The sequence below is a fragment of the Pseudopodoces humilis genome, chromosome 7 (genome assembly GCF_049639895.1).
Source record: "Pseudopodoces humilis isolate 2021_Gansu_Grassland_sample_001 chromosome 7, ASM4963989v1, whole genome shotgun sequence".
NCBI classification, from domain to species: Eukaryota; Metazoa; Chordata; class Aves; order Passeriformes; family Paridae; genus Pseudopodoces; species Pseudopodoces humilis.
This window is the reverse complement of record NC_142206.1, coordinates 9,694,645-9,711,390: the sequence shown is the minus strand read 5'-3', so window position 1 is coordinate 9,711,390 and position 16,746 is coordinate 9,694,645. Positions and strand designations below refer to the sequence as shown.

Here is a 16,746-nt window from a genome sequence, read left to right as displayed (position 1 = left end):
ATCTTTTAAATAAAAAATAAAAGAAGAAAGGGAGGGGAAAAAAAAGGAAGGGAAAAAAAAGAAGGAAAAAAAAAGACACATGAATCCTTTTAGTGATTCCCCCATAATCAAACCTATCTTTTCCTTCATCACATTAGAGACATAAGTTACACTTGCAAAATATATAAGGAAAAATATAGGGTTACTTGATGACGATATAGTACTGCAGCCTGACAGCTGCCTGCAAATATTTTCACCATGATTACCCTTACTAAAAGTAAACCACTGGGTAAAGATAGCTCAAACGTGACAAGGCTCAAATAGGATGCAACCAACTCTATCCTGAATACTTTTGGCTACATATGGAAAAAAAGAGAGATTTGGTATTATGCTTGTTCCCTCAGGCCCTCCTCCAGAACTTTAAGCCCAAGCAGAAAAGTGGGTACTTTCCTCCCATGCAGAATTTGTTACGAGACTGGCTTTGAGAGTTAGTGAGGTAGAAATGAATCAACTCATCAGGGAATGAGACAGAAAAAAAAGCAGCATATTTCTCCTTCCAAATACTGCAACAAAAATAATAAATAGTACAAACCAACCTAAATTCCTCCTCATCAATCTAAATTCTTTCTATGGAACTTGTGTTTGCTACCAGCAAATGCTTTTCCCTTGTAGAAAACGTAGGAGTGTTATAGAGCTCCCCACACTTTGAAAAATGAATGTAGTCTCCAAGTAAGAAAAGGAATTTGATTTGAGTGAAGTAGAGCTGGTTCATTGTAGCGTGTTCCACAGTGCGTTTGCTGGGGGAGGGACAGACACGTTACTTTTTAGCCTCATGCCAAGCAATTGTACCAAACAAAAGCTCCCATTAAGGGCCACAGTTGATCTGAAGAGAAAACCCCAACCCAAGTCCTGCTGAGCCGACAGAGGTGTTTCAACTTCTCCGAGGAGATGGACTGCAGGGCAGTTCAAAGTTCAGTGCTGATGGATCTAAAAACAGATTTGTGGGGTAGCTGTGCAGCACCGCACTCCCGTGCCGGGGTAAACCGATCCCTTTGCAGTGAAATAGCAAAGGGGATCAGGCATTGTGTGTGGCTCCACGCTGGCATCCCACCCAGGCACCTCCTGCTCCCGGGCCAGGAGCTGCGCTGGGAGCCACCAGCGGTTTGGAAAATGTGCAGGGGAGGACAAAGCCACCATAAAACACAAACAAACAAACAAACAAACAAACTCACACCTGTATGGCAATAAACACCAAGCAACACATGAACAGTGCAAAACATTGGGAGAGAGGAATTGGATGTCACCTTGGCTTAGGACATGAAGTAGCAGCACAACTGTGATAACTCAGAACTGAATTAAATAAACCACAAAGCAGAAGACTTCTCCTGTTGCACCATGAAATGAAAGACCTTGGGTTGGAGGTTTGTATTGTTTTCAAAGATTAAAAAAAAAGTAACTATAAATAAGTTTTGTGACAATATATACATATTTAAATAATTAACTTAAATATCTTACACCTACTCTTGCATAAAACTCTCCAGTAAAAGTGCACCATGTTTCTTTTCTCCAAAGATGTTCTGCATCTTCCCCTGTGCTGAGGTAGGTCTGAAGGGAGATGTCTCAGATTCTAGGAAGAAAATGTGTCACTGTCATTGTGGGAGATACTTTATTGCCTTTCTTTGTTCTTCCATTTTTGCTCAGGGCTATGTACATCCCGGGATAAATCCTGGATTCGTAAGCATTGTAGTTGTTTGGCAGGAGAATCTCTTTGAATTTGCACTCATCATTGAAATGGGCCTGAAATGAAAAGGAAAGAATGAGAGGGAAGGAATTTTAAACATCAGGTGTGGAAATATCCTTGCTACCAGGTGTGGAAGGTGTGCTGTGGGCAAATGTGCAGGTGAGCCCCCTCCACTTAGTAATCTTTTGAAGTGGCCTCTGAAGCTTCAAACAGGACTCAGGAGCCAAAGGATCAATTAGGGATGCTGTGCCCAGGCCAGGCACGTACACCTAAAGGTGGGAAGGACACCCATGGAAGGGACAGAGTCACCTTAACAGAGCTGGGGTAGGTAAGGCCCAAGCCCAGTTCCATGGTCCTGCTCATGGAATTGCTCCTGTTTATCCCACCAGTAACAAATTACCTGAGAGGCTTCAGAAAAGTCAGAATACTGGCACTTTCTTATGTTGCTTGAGGAGAAAGAGGCATTTTATGTCATCATGGACAGTATTTTTTCTTCTTTAGATTTAAAATCAAAGGAAGGGTTTGGATAACTTTGACTAATGGATCAGGAAAACAGATTTGACAGCAGGCAACCTTTCAGGGATGTGTTTTCATTTGCAAGTACGTACAAAGAGGGACAGGTGTTGCAAGTGTCTTACCTGGAAAGGAACAAATGAGCTCATCTCTTATTGTTGGGCAAAAACCTCGGGGTTTGTGAGAGAGGTCTCAGCCTGCCAAGCTGAACACTGCACTAGGGATTATTTTACCCAGGACACCAAGGCAGCAGTATCCCTAAGAAAGGATGCATTTTGGTGACTGATTCTGCCTGGCTTTTATATAAGGCAAAATCCTCCACAACAGGACCAGTGCCCCAGAAAATAATACTGGGTACTTCATGCCTTCATGTGAAAATGCCCCAGTTAACTCTGACATAGTTTAGCTGTTCCTCAGCCCAAGTTTCTTCAGAGGACACTTGGGGAACATGACATAGAAAAGTCATGGGTGAGGAAGGAGAGCCAGGAAAATGAGTTTAAAACTATGCTGATCATAGTCACTTGTGCAGAACTGAACTCAAAAGCAGGAGGACAGCTCAGCATGGGCAAAGATACACCCTGTTATTGTCCACCTCAGGTATATTTTACAAGATGTCTATCTTTTCCAATGATCCCATGTGAAAGAAGGTCTATATTGTCTCCTAATGGATCTTCCTTTTCGTAAACAGAAGTTCAGACCCCAAGGATGCTGAACTGCCACAGGAACTGTCTGTTCAGCAGCATTAATAAAAAGTGATCAATAGTTCACTGATGCATCATATCATAAAGTGTCACTTGTGGGGGCCTGGCTGATCACAAGTTCAAGTACCCTCTGAGAGATGGAGTGAATGATTGCCACACCTGCCTGAGGCTGTTTGTACTTAGATATAACAAATATATGGACTAAGCCTAGCTTGTGCTCTTGCCACACAAATGACTGGCTGGTCTATGAGGTAGCCAATTTGTGCAGCCACGGCTGGGTGACTACAGTTCTTATGTGAGAACCAAGGAAGAATAATGCAGAAGAAAAGGTTTCACACCAAAAACTCAGTAAGCAGTATAACTGGGCAGCACACCTTCTGCTGGCAAGGCAGGAAGGGCTGCTCTGTGCTGCCTGACCCAGGAGTGGGCAAGGATGGGGCTTGGCAGCTTTTAGAACCATGTACACATCTCATCCCAGCTGACCACGGTCCCCATGCCAGGCACACACTCAGTGGTTACTTACAGATCCATAGAGTTTGCCTTTGCTATTCATGGCCACGAAGAGTCCACTTCTGACACCAAATATGCTCACCACACCTCTTTCCACAGGAGAAATTTCCAGCAGACCTACACACAGGAGACACAGAAATCAGGGAGACAAAAGGGTGCTCCCTGGAGTGTGTGGTGACAGTGCTGCACCCACCCACAGGCTGCCATCCCCAGTGTGCCACATCCCAGTACTGCTGTGGGTGGCCACAGAACTCCAGCCTCATACTCCACGTGCTGCCCTATGCCCCATGCTGGGACCTCTCTTCTTTTAGATAAGTATCTATTTTTATTTTGCCCCCAGGCATCCTCTTGTGTAGACAAGGTTAAAATAAGCCAGAGTATGCTTAGGGCAAATGAAACATTTGTCATCATGCAGTTTATACTCCCGCTCCTGGATCTTATTGTTTCAGTTGGATATCAGAGTCGTGGGGCCACGGGGTTAAGTCCCCAGCAGATGCTTTTCAAGTCTGGGGGAGAGCTGGGCTCGCCCTGGTCAGAGTGGGCGGCTCACGGCGCTGCGGATCCTCCAGATGTTGAGGCAACCCCGACACCTGATGCCTGACGGCGGCAAGGGGACAGCACGGCACTGAGCAGCGCCGACGAGCCCCTCCCGAACGCCCGACGAGCTGCTCCGGAGCTCCCGATGGGCTCCGTCGCCGCCCCGCTACCCCGGGCTCCCTCCACGCGTGGGGGAGCCGAGGGGCGCAGCCCTGCGGTGCTGCGGCCGGCCGGACTTTTTAGGGAAGATCGAGGTCTGCCGTGCACCCACCCTCCTTTCGGGTCATGCCACTCTCCGGAGCAGGTCAGTCGCTCCGCTCCCGCAGAACTGCCCTCCGGCGGTCCCGCGGGCGCGGAACGTCTCACCTGCCCAGGCGCGAGGGTTGTCGCTGGCTTACTGTATCGATTCTCGCTGTGAATCCCATCGATGCGGCCGTCGGGCAGGACCTGGATGTGGAAGCCGATGCCCACATTGCAGTAGAGGCGCCGCAGCCGCTTGATGCCCAGGAGGTAGTCGCCGTCGCGGGCGGCATCGCGGCGCTCAGCCGGGAGGCGAGCGACGGAACGGGCGAAAAGAGCCGCGTCCCAGCGGCGCTGGCGGGGCCCCGCGAGGAGGCGACCCGGGGGCGACCGGCCACGCACCGCCCCTGGCCACAGCAGCCCCAGGAGCAGCGCCGGCAGCAGCGCCGCGGGGAGAGGCATCCCGGTTTAGGGGCGGGTAGCCACGGATCGGCCGCCGGTCGCTCCGAAATTACGCTCTCCCCCCAGATCCCACTTTATGCTGAGGTCAAAGAAGGGGAGGAAAAAAGAAAAACCAACAAAAAGCCAAACAGGAAAAAAAAAATTTTAAAAAAGGACAAAAAAGAAAACCAGAAAGCAAAGCGGAGAGGAAGGAGGGAGGGAGTTTAGTGCTCAATCCCCCGAGGATCTGCGGTTTCCCTGGGTTGGCTGCATGGAGAGGAAATCCCGGGAGCAAGAGCTTCTGAACTTGATCTCAACTCCAGGAGTCTTGTCTGAAGTGCTGATCTTCTATAGCTGCTCAGCCATAGCGCTTTAGCCCTAGCCACGATATTTATATATCCATGTGCCTTGGTACCTATTACATCACCACCTACCGCTGTCTGCTGCAGCCCTCCGGCTTAGCTGAAAGTCAAATTATCACCCCTAGATGCTTAACAGCTCTGAAACGTCTTGAAGGGAAAGGGTGAGCAGCACTGGTGCTAAACAAGAAGGACAGCACAAACTTTCAAAAAGAAAAGGTCATGTTTTACGTCCATCATGGAAACCTTTTTTCTTTTTTTCTTTTTCTTTTTATTTTTCTTTTTCTTTTTCTTTTTATTTTTATTTTTATTTTTATTTTTATTTTTATTTTTATTTTTATTTTTATTTTTATTTTTCTCTTTCTTTCTCTCTCTTTCTCTGTTTCCCCTCTCTTTCTTCTTTTCCCTTTATATCTCCTTTCGTTATATTTTTCCCTTTCTCAAATGCCTGTAAATGCTCAAGCAAGGTACAAAAATCAAAGAACACCCAGCACACTTTCCCCCCAACACAATGTATGACTATGTAAATCCGTGGAATTTCAGCTTTTTACTGTATCCAAGCGACATGGTTTACAGTTTGCTGGATGCAGAAAAAAAAAAATCCCATCATTAAAAGCCAAAACAGTTGCTGAATGGGAGGTTTAAGAAATGAAAAACGAAAGAACTTGCAAAAAAACCCCAAACCCGACCAAAAAACAAAAAAAAAACCCCAAAACCAAAGGAAAGGACTAAGTTTTAATAAAGAGGAAAACATTTAAAGAGGCAGCGTGTGCTCAAAAGTTGCGATAAAGTTTTTTGTTCTAAATATCCCTTTAAGAAATCTGGAGTACCACACATGTGGAGCTCCCTCTTGGTCACTGTACTGACAGGGGCTATAGTGACACAAGTTTATTCCTGAGGCTGCTCACTTGTGCAAGTATTGCTGCACTTTTTAATGGAATGATTATTTTTTAATCTTAGATGCTGCTGCTGTGTTTTAATGATGCATTTGTTCTTAGGTAGTTGCATCATTTGGGTATTTAAAATGAGAAGTTTTGACCCCATCAGTTTAAAACTACTTTGCTTAGAGTAAATCCCATATGTTTTGTCACCTCCCATACCTTAAGCCTCAGCCCTAAACAGGTTTTCAGCACAAACAGGTGAGGAGATATTAGGATAATTTTGGAAGGACCTGAATTAATATGAAAGCGTGTTTCGGGGGAGGGGGAAGAAGTGGTTTGTGACTCAAGTTCTTTACAGCCTGAAGCCAGTTTAGTCTTTCACGCCAGTAAAGCTCTCCTGCTGTTCCAGCAAAGGATGCGAGAGAAAAGAGAATTGCCCCAAGGCAGATGACAGCTCACCTAGGTGCGAAAATCTCTGACCCTCGCTAAACCTGAGCAAACTTAGATGATGTGCTTTTATTTCTTCTTGTGAGATGCACATACCACTGCTTTGGGAGTGATTGCAATCTCCTCGGTGCAGTTTTGTCCCAGCCGAAAACAAGTTCACTCCTCTGTGTGTGTTCAAAGACAACACAATGTCGATTTTTCGCTGTGGTGGTGAAAATGCCCCATCCCTAGAAATGTTCCAGGCTGGACAGGACTTTGAGTAGCCTGGTCGAGTGGAAACTGCCTGTAGCAGTGGGTTGGAATGAGACAATCTTTAAGGTCTGTTCCAAACTTAACAATTCAGTGATTCTATGAAATCCACTGATATGAAATGCACAGGTATCTATTACGTTTTTATTTGCATCAGGTCCATCCAGACGCCCCCTTGCACCTGATAAGCTGAATGGCTCAGTTTTGGATGCAGAGGCTGTGCATCAGGCAGAGACTAGGTGTTCCAGGCTTGGAAACTGCCCTGCTCCGCAGGGTTGTGCTGGACACCTTCTTCTACCCCAGGGTCCTCAGGATGGTGTGATCCCACCTCACTTCAAACTCTGAACTATTTGCTCTTCACAAACAGCAGCAGGTGAATTTGGGATTAAGTTTATTTACCTTCTGGGGGATGAGGAAAAAGAGTGGCACTTCTGCTGACACACCTACCCAGCAGCTTCACTCCTGCAGCACAGGGGTGACCCAGTGCCTGTGGCTGATTGGCCAGGTCTACTTGATCCATACTGCCACTGACAGCAGCTCTGCCTGGCCCAAAGCAATGTGAATGCTAAGCACCTTCAAACTCTTGAGTAAGGGATATGCCCTGGAGGCTCAGCAAAGGATGATACATTCATCCCTTTGGGAAATATGGAAATGGGTCCTAGAACACCCTGTTAGGCTCCTATTCCATATGTTTGCAAGGTCAGTTCCTAAATGGTTACACAGAACTCAGATCAATAAAGGATGCTTCTGCAGCTCCATTCTTAAACCTGCCACAGGATTAGACATCAGTCTTCCTATAAAGGCCTCCAATGAACTTTTTGGAGAGGAAAAGCAATGCATTTCCAGCTAGGAATGAAACAATGAGGTTTGGGTTTGCTTTCAAGTTGTCTGTATTCATGTGTGTGTGAGCTTGTGTGCAGGCTACCTAAGAAACCCTGGTCCTGCTGCTACAGAACCCTCTGGTTTTTGTTTGCACCTGGGAAAAAGCCCCACAGGCATGGAGGCACCACTTTCAGTTTGCACCAGGTGTGACAGGTGGAAGATGCTCACCTTCAGGGTCTTTATGCTGTAACACAGACACTGTCAGTCAGAAGTTATTGGCACAGGAAACCATTAAAGCAGGATATTCCCCATGGAAGCCAAAAATCAGTGTCAGGCATTCCAGGCCAGAGAGAGGAATGGGCCCTCCAATGTGCCATCAGCTTTCAGGCAGTGAAGGGGAGTCTGGTGTCTCCAGATCATCCCATAATTAATTCTGTATTGAGATTTTGAGAGAGATGGGACCACAGGAAAATGTTTCAAAGCATGATTTATTATTTTTCTTCCACAGTCTCATGAAGGAGCAAGTACGTCTTCACATTATTCAGATGTTCTTGGTTAGTGGTCACAAGTCTACAGGTCACAAGATCTTTTAAAGGTTATTTAGCCAATAAACTAATGTCAAGAAAGAATGTTTCTACTTTCACACCCATAACTAATACTAATTATACTAATTATACTAATAACTAATAATCTTGTTTTATATGTGTCTGCTGCAGAGCAGACTTTTCTTATCCAATCACATAGTGAAACACAAAACTACTTATTATACCTTAAACTTCTTATTACTTTGATAATTACTTCTGTATCTTAACTTTAAAACCTTTAAATTTCTTACAACTTAATGTCTTTCTATTCAAACTCACATTCTTATGATTCTAAGTCTGGAAGGTCTCAGGTCAAATCCTGTGTCCATGTCTGTATCTAAGCTTGTATTTACAAGATTTTGAGAGCTTTCTGTGTTTGGAATTCACACAATTCTGAATCTTCCATATCATGCCATGCTCTGCTGCTATGTGTCCCTACTCCTGGTGGACATTTTCCCAGCAATAATTTAGATATTAAACCAGGTAAAATGTCTCCATCTCTGTATTGGCTCTCTTCCCTAAAAAGCATATGTGGATGTCACAGTTCAGAAAGCTCTTGTTTCCAAATTCCTCAAGGTTTAAAGTATAAAAAAGAAGAAAGGATCCACGGAATTCAGATTCAAGCCTCCTATAATGGATTCTGAAGGAAAAGGGAATAGAAGAAATCTTTACAGCATTACTTTGCAATTGCACCAGCTTAGCAGCCATCCAAATCAGGCTCTGTGTCTGCCTTTCTAAAGGGAGCTAGGTCCACAATTTTAAAATAAATTTACGTATTTATTAACTCCAGTAAATAGATGTAAATTACCCTGAAAGTTATTGCTCATGAGCTTTTCTCCAGAAGGCAAATATTTCACTCAGACCCTTTGGTCCAGAAGGATGGGGGGCTGTACTGGAAGGGGCATGGAGAAGGATATCGTGAGGAAAAAATCCCTTTCGCACTGTTTGCAGACTATGAAGATGTGGCGAAAAGGCACCCCACTCCCCCTTCGCCTATGCCCCTTTTAATTACAATCGTTTTGGAGGACAAGCACCCACTGCTCTGCAGAAGGGCAGAGCATGGGAAAGCTTTCTGCTGTTCACGTCTGGCTGCCTCCGTGTGCGAGCAGGGGCTGCGGTCCCGCGAGAGGAGGCTGCCTGGAATTCTCTCCAGCTCTCACTGGGAGACCTCGGCCATGCCGCCTCTGCCTCCTGCATGACACACATACCCACACCCCAGCCAGCAGGCAGAGGCGCCCCGTGCTTTTCTCCTCGCTCTGTTTGCAGCTGGTCTATTTGATCTCTGTGTGCCTGCACTGTTTGCTGTTGGCAGCGCCTCGCCTGATCAAAACCTCATTATCTCCGGCGATGTTGCTCTGTTCCGTATTGGAGAGGGGCAGTGGAGTATAGCAGTGGGCAGGCAACAAAGCTGACAAGAACCTCTCTCCAGTGTGTTTGGATGGATTCAGTGAGGGGACTGGGCATGGCTTGGCTTGGGATGGGTGTGAATGCTTCCCGCTGCTACCCCCTCTGCTGCTGGGGAGCTCATTCCAAGCAGAAACCAGAGAGGACACAACTGTGCCTGCCTGTGTGGCTCCTGTAGGGCTTCAACAGCTCAGAGGCCGCAATTCACACTTCCAGCTTGTGTCCATACTGCTCATGTACATCCACTGCTGCAGGAATGGGTGCCCAGGAGAGCTGGGAGATCAAGCTCTGACTTTCAGGGTACTCCATTCAGTGCTTGGCAGCCCTTTCTCACCTGCTGTGCTTGATTTGTTTGCTCTGTATGGGTTGCTGTTCCTGCAACATCACTGCAGAGGTGTGAGGTGGTGGGGTGGCCTTCTGGGAGACTCAAGGGCACTCACCAAGCAACTTAATGTGGGCCATGGCAAGCCATTTCCTTGTCCTCCTGACATATGAACAGTTCTTATTGTCTGAACACATCCAGACAATCTATTACACCTTCTACTTCTTACCCTGTTTCCCAGGTTGCAGCTTTGCTCCATGCTTTTCTTTCACTGTGTGTTGTCCAGAGCAAAAATTCCCAGCCCTACTGTCACTACTGCTCTGTATTTCCAGCAGTTTTCTTTGCTCAGTGGCTTATCCTCCATTATCAGCTCTTCTGGCTACATGTGCTTCCTGTTATCCACTGTCCTTTCTCTTTCCCTGTAGCTATTCTACTGCCTCATCCATCCTCAGGACAAGAAGTGCCCTTCATGGAAGTTACATTCCCAGACATCACCCAGACCTTAACTGGATGGTGGGATGATTGGTGGAGATCTGTTAAGCCATGTAGTGGCTTTAGAGCTGGCTAAAATTGCCAGTGCACCTATTAGAATTATTTACCCAGTTCTCACTGTGAGAGATGAATTAGGAGGAGGGCAAAGCAGGCTCAAAACTTAAAAGGTATAAAGAAAACTTTATTAACAGAACTAAAAGAATTAGAAGAATCAGAATAAAACCTTCAGAACACTTTTCCTCCCCTCCTCACAACCTTTTTTCTTTCCCACTGACAATGCAGAGACAAAATATGTGATTTTCAATCAGTTACCACTTTTACAATGGTCTTTCATCAGTTTTTGTAGGGAGAGGAGTTTCTCTCGTCATGCTATGGAGACTTCTCCACAGAAACAGTTCTCTTGTGGCTTCAATATCACAGCGAATCTACCGCCCAGGAAAGGAAAATTAATGTTCACAGTGCGATAGTTCCTCCCATGCCTTGCAGCTTTCCCAAAGCTGCTTTCACAGGCCATGTCAACTTATGGGGTACTATTTTAATGATGGGCTGTTCTAGCATAAAAACTAAAAGTTTGCTTCTTTTGTCTCTTGGAACAGAGGCTTTTCTTCTTCATCTCTGGGGCAAAGTTTCTCATCTCTCTCTGTTCAAGCTTTTTATTAGATAACAGTTTTTCAGCATCTGCATGCTCCAGCACGAGTGCCCTTTTCTCATGGGCTGTGGGTGAATGCTGCATCTCCCCATGCACTTTATGAATTACAGGGAAAAAATGAAGTCTGAAATATCAAAAATATATCTTCACCATAGCCATACAAAGAGAATTTCAGCCCAAGACCAAGGCATCTCCTCAATCCCCTCCTCCTAACTAGAATTTGACTCCTCCTTCACTGACCTCACTGTCCCATGTTGTTTTCCTTGTCGTCCTCTTTCCTTTTCCTGATTCGGGAGAGAATTGGTGTTCGTAGGTTCATTTGTTCTCAAGCTTTATCAACTCAAATGGTATTTATGGAGTTCTGCAGTGCTGCAAAGTTGATCTTCTTCAGGTTGTGCATCGGGGAAATCGTTCCCCGTGTCTCTGCCGACACCATGTGAGCCGTGCGAGCTGCCAGCTACACTCAGCGTTTTTCTTCACCGAAAACAAGAAAAGCTGCTGCCATTTTTGTCCCTCTCTCCGCAGCATGGCTGGCTAAAAGTGGCTAAACAAAGTTCATTGCAAGCCATGATGAGGTGGAAGTGGCCGTGTGCTGTTGTCCCAGTTTTGGCTGATTTTTTGGCCCCGCAGTTCTGGCCACATGGCCACTCTTGGACCGGGCCTGGCCTCGGGGGCGCTCCCAGCCCGACAGAGCCTCGGGCCGGCATGGCCTGGCAGTGCCGCTGGAAAAAGGACTGGCGGGCTCCGCCAGGAAGGGGTGCCGTGGGAAGGGGTGCCGTGGGAAGGGGTGCCGTGGGAAGGGGTCCCGTGGGCTCCCCAGTGAGGGGCTTGGCAGCCCGCTCACCACCCCTCAGGGAGCAGAAAATCTCGGCCAGGCCACATGGGGCCGGCCCGGCCTGGGCACGCAGGCCGCGTGGGGCCGGTCCCACCGGCACCCGGTCACCTCTTCAAACGCTGGAAGCCAAGAGATTTCCTGGGCTTGCCCATCTTTAAAATGTCAGTCTCACAGAGGCACACCTCGCTTTTTTAATGGTTTAATAGGTTGTCCATTCTCAGAGCTAGCCAGCTATTGGTTTCTGCCAGGCACAGAGGAAGCTCTTAACAGCTTCTCTCAGAAAATCACTTCTGTGGGTGTCTTTTTGCTTCCTCACCAAATGTCAATTAATGCAAAAGCAGCACAAGCCCTCAGGAGCACCACTAAAGTTTGTGTTACTGAATAGCAGGACTCAGTGGGAAGCCATCAATCAAGGCAGATCATTTTGGGGGGCAAATGTGTTCCAGGGTTTTGTCACAGCCTCATACCCCTCATCCTCGTGTAGTTTGAACCAACATTTGGGAGGAAAGTCTGCTAAGAACACAGATGGAGAAATAGGCTCCAGAGGTGCCAGTTACTAATGTTGGTCTTCGGAAACATTTATTCCCAGCCAGGCTCACTCTTCAGCTGAAGCTCACACGCTGATACTTTCATACTCACTGCTGACATTTCTGCATGTGCTATTTTGTCCTTCCTTGTCCTGTGTGCTTTTTACCTATTGAAATTATAAACACTTTAAAACTAAAAATATGCATTTTTTTCCTTTTGTCAGATTATGACACATGTACTTCTGCTGATACATTACTTGGCACTCTGCCAAACAAAACTGGTAAAAGGAAACATAATAGAAAATGAGTTTTGGGAATCAGAGTAAGTGTTTGTTAAGCTTATTTTTATTATTATTATTGTGGGAAATAGTAGCTTAAGTTGACTTTTTGTGTGAGAATGTTTTAGCTGACTTTGAATGTAGCATAATTGGTTTATACCAATTTGTTCAACATGTGGCCTCTCTTGCATGAATCATTTTTTACCTGTGGCTAAAATGAAGAAAACTGGCTGTTGTAAGCAAATGACGTGTATTGCTGAATTTTAAAACTCCCCAGCAAAGCACCACTTAGAACCTGTCAGAACATTTATGGACACAGCTGTACAATCCATAACCTCTCTGAGTGTGCAGGAGACCAGCTTTTCCAGTTGACCTTTAGTGTCACAACTGTGAAACAAATCCTCTGCTTTCCTGATACTACCAATGGTATTTGCAGTGGCAACAGCTTTATCTTTCACTCTGGCACACAAAAAGCCCTAAAAACAGTTATAAAAACAGGCTAGCACGGCATTACTCCTGATGGAGCCAGCCAGAAATATCTGTAGGGTTTTGATGGGTCAGTTTTTGAAAAGCAAACTGCAAGCCATGAATTATGCACAGGTAACAGCTCTAGAGCTTGAAGATCAACCAGCATGGAGGTTACCCACTAAATTCTGTCGTGTTTGAGCGTAGTGACAGCAGTAACATGCCAGGTGAAATGTATTTTATTCACCTTCATTTGGAAAGCAAAGCTGAGAAAGTCTACAGCTGAGCTTTATAGCTGAGGAGCATATTGCAGCAGTGTGTAAAACAAGTTACCTGTCAGCAGACACGTCAGTCATCTGTCAGCAGACCTGTCCAAGGGATTTGCCACGGGTTTTGTTACTCACTCTCTTTGGGCTGTTGAATAACAGGCCTTGCAGATCACAATGGGAGCCAGTTCTCACTCCAATTCAGATCACATGAGTTACAAGTAAATAAGATTTGGATGAATGATCCTTGCCCAGAAAAATTCCCTTGACGCCAAGAAGCCAGCAGAGATGGCATGGCTTGATTTTTGGTTTAATAATTTAATTCCTCTTGCTATTCAAGGCCCAAGAACAGCTTTACTCTAGTCAACCATTTTAGTATTAACTATTTTTTCTCCCATCTTTCTCACTTCACTGATAAAGCTTTGAGAGCTACAAAAATATCAGCATTACAGGAATTAACCATGCACCTTAAGAAATTACAAACAAAAGAAAACAATAAAGGCTGCTCATCTCCTTTTAGATGCTTCCTCCAAATGTCCTCTGAGAGCACATTTCCCACATGGTTTGCTTTTGTAGGTGAAAAAGGGAGCAGGACCAGACTCTAAGTCAATTTGCTCCATGAAGCCACACAGCCTCCTCAGCTCTCAGTAATAAATAGTGAAGATTATTAATTTTCTTGCATTTCAGAACACTTTTAACTTTGGACCAGGAGAATGTACAGTTTCCATCCTGCCAACAAGCTCTGCGGGAAGATCCCCAGGGAATTAGCTGGCTTGGGACTGCTTGTTAATAAGCAGAATAAGATATATGCAAACTAGAAATGATCAATCTGAAGATGGTCTTGAGGAAAAAAACCCAGTCTTAAATGAGGCAGTCAACAACAGAATGAAGACTTTGGTACTTTTAATAATTTCCAGGATCAACCCATGATTTCCCTTCACTTGGAGCTCAGCCAAGTGTCCCTCCTGAATGTGTGTGTCCTACAAATGCTGAGTGCAACAGCGAGGCCGTTGAAAACCTCTTAGCTGCCACATCCCAGCAGAGCATGGCCCAACAGCTTTTCCCTGACATCTTCCCTTTGCTACCATACACCTGAAATAACAGGTAAATTATTGCATACAAGATGACACTGAGTTAATTTCCATGGAATTTCCCGGGATAATGGAATAAAACAAAATAAGCTGTGGCTGCGCAAAGTTTGATCCCTACCAGAGACACTGTTCTTAGGTTAGAGCACACCCACTGAGGATGATTATTTTGATAAAAACTCCACGTGCATTATTACTGATATTAGTGGGAATGGAAGATGCACACAAGAGCCGTTGGAATCAGGACAATGGGATGGGAATGACACATAACGAAGGGAAAACTCCCTGCCCAGGGAATTCAGACAGTGCTGTGCAGTCACTGCTGTGCTATTTACCACGTGCTATATCCAGTCACAAAATATTCCACTCAGTGACACGGCCAGAAAAAGCCCTGCGAACCCCAAAGTCTTGGAGTCTTATAATAACCCCTGGAGCACACCCTCCTCCACAAAAGGAGCCCAGCAGTGCTCCCAGTGACCTGCCAGGGACACACAGCATGCAGTTTATTCTATATTTAAAGAGTCAGGCAAAAATCACAGGGGTTGGTTTCAGTGCTTTCATGGCCATCTAGCACTACTCCGGAACAGGGAAACAAATATTTCTGGCTCCCCTAATGAAATTTCATAATGCTGGAATGAGGTGTTACAAAACTATCTGGAGTTTTCAGAGTATCCATTTATTTCAGTGGTTGAAAACTAAATTCAGATACCAGTATTGTGTGAAAAAGGATTCTGTCATTAAAAAAAAATACACTTTCAAAATAAATCTGCCTTCTCCACCCTGCCCCCCTCCCCTTTCCACTTTTTAATTTGAAAACTTATATTCCTGAGAGCTGCTGGACCAGCACAGTAAGAGGCTACCTGTCACTTGATGTTCAAATGCAGGATTCCAGAAAAAGGAAAAATATTGGAGTCTTTATGTGTATCTCTTGGATTGGGAGACAAAGTAACATAATAATGGTACAATAGTTCTTACTGTAAAATGCTATTTCTATTGATAACACCATACATATTATCACTATCATGTTCATTATTATTTTTCTGGGGAAAAAAATCATTCTAAGACTTCAGTCACAATCAAACCACAAACAGGATGGAAAAAATGAATTGCTGGCTGATTTGTAGAAGGAGGTCAGCTGAAAACAGTCAAGACATCATGCCAGGACCTCTGGGAGCTAGAGCTCTGTGTCAAAGCAGAGCCAGCCTTGGAGAGACTAATGCTTATGGTCCTGTCAGCTGAAGGACCCCAGGAGAAGGTGGATGTTCACTGATGTGGGCTCTACCTCAGGCTAAGAGGGTAGATGGAAATATTGGCTCAGAACCCTTTTTTGGAGTGGGGAACTGTGGGCCCAGTAAGAATCTCACTGCCTGGGGACAGGAAGGTGTTGTAGTGAGCAGGAGCCAGGGAGTCCTTTGAGCTCCTGTTTGTTTGCCTGGAAGTCCTCATTGAACTGTTGCCAAAATAATTTAATAAAATGCTATTTTTGGTAGCAGTGACAGTTTTCACTTTGAGTACTGAGAATGCAAGAAGTGTCATCCTTAACAACAGCATGGAGAGGTGTTACACCTGCAATCAGATCTCATCTTTTCCTTTCCCTCTGAAACTTCTCTGCTCTTTCTCACACTGTCTGGGCCACTGCTGCAAAATTAGCAAGATGAAGGATAGAGGAGAAAAGAACTGTGCTGGCAAGTGTGTTATACAATATATTTTGACAGAGCTTAGAAAGTTTCTCTCCACTCCCTCTGTCATCACAGTAGTTTATCTAAACAGCAGCAGGCAAATTGAGGAGTGTATATCCAAAAAACTACCCCCAAACTCCCTCCTGCATTAGCTTTGTACAGGCAATCATAATTCAGAACCATGGGAACAAACCTCACACACACTGTTGTAGATTATCAAATTAGCAGCAAAATCCCACTATTTTTTACCAAGCCTGAGGAATGGTTTGCAACCCATTCTCAATTTTCCTGGTACTTTCAAGTCAACATGGACATAGGCTGCAGGGTCAGTGCCCAAATACAAGGGATCGTGATTTGATCACGTTGACAAACTGGCTTCAGGAACTCTTTTCTTCCCCTTTGGGAATGCCCTGCTGTGGTGCTGGTCCTGCATCACCAACACTGTACTTTGTCGTTTATGACAAAGTAGCATATTACTCTAAGTTAAATATTGCTATGATTTGCATAATACTATGAGTTACATATTTCTAAAGCATCTGTGACAATTAGGGATAAGGGAATGACGTTTCCATCACCTGCAGAGGAAAAAATGCAGAACACCTTTGCTCATGGACTAACCCTACACTGCTGGAGGAGCTGCAGCACCTCAACAAGAAGGTCACAAAGAAATCTGCCAGACACATTTAAAGAGCAATTTGGAATCACCAAATCCCAGCCAAATATATCTCGCTGTTGTT

The 16,746-nt window shown here is 45.1% G+C and overlaps 1 protein-coding gene across 1 annotated transcript; it reads right to left on the bottom strand.

Moving 5' to 3' along the window:
* Window positions 1-1,599: 1,599 nt before the first annotated feature.
* On the bottom strand, window positions 1,600-4,683 carry FGF4 (fibroblast growth factor 4). Its single transcript, XM_005531782.1, has 3 exons — window positions 4,380-4,683; window positions 3,458-3,561; window positions 1,600-1,776 (listed from the first exon to the last, which is right to left on the bottom strand). The coding sequence occupies exons 1-3, from the start codon at window positions 4,681-4,683 to the stop codon at window positions 1,600-1,602; spliced, it is 585 nt and encodes a 194-aa protein (XP_005531839.1).
* Window positions 4,684-16,746: the final 12,063 nt, after the last annotated feature.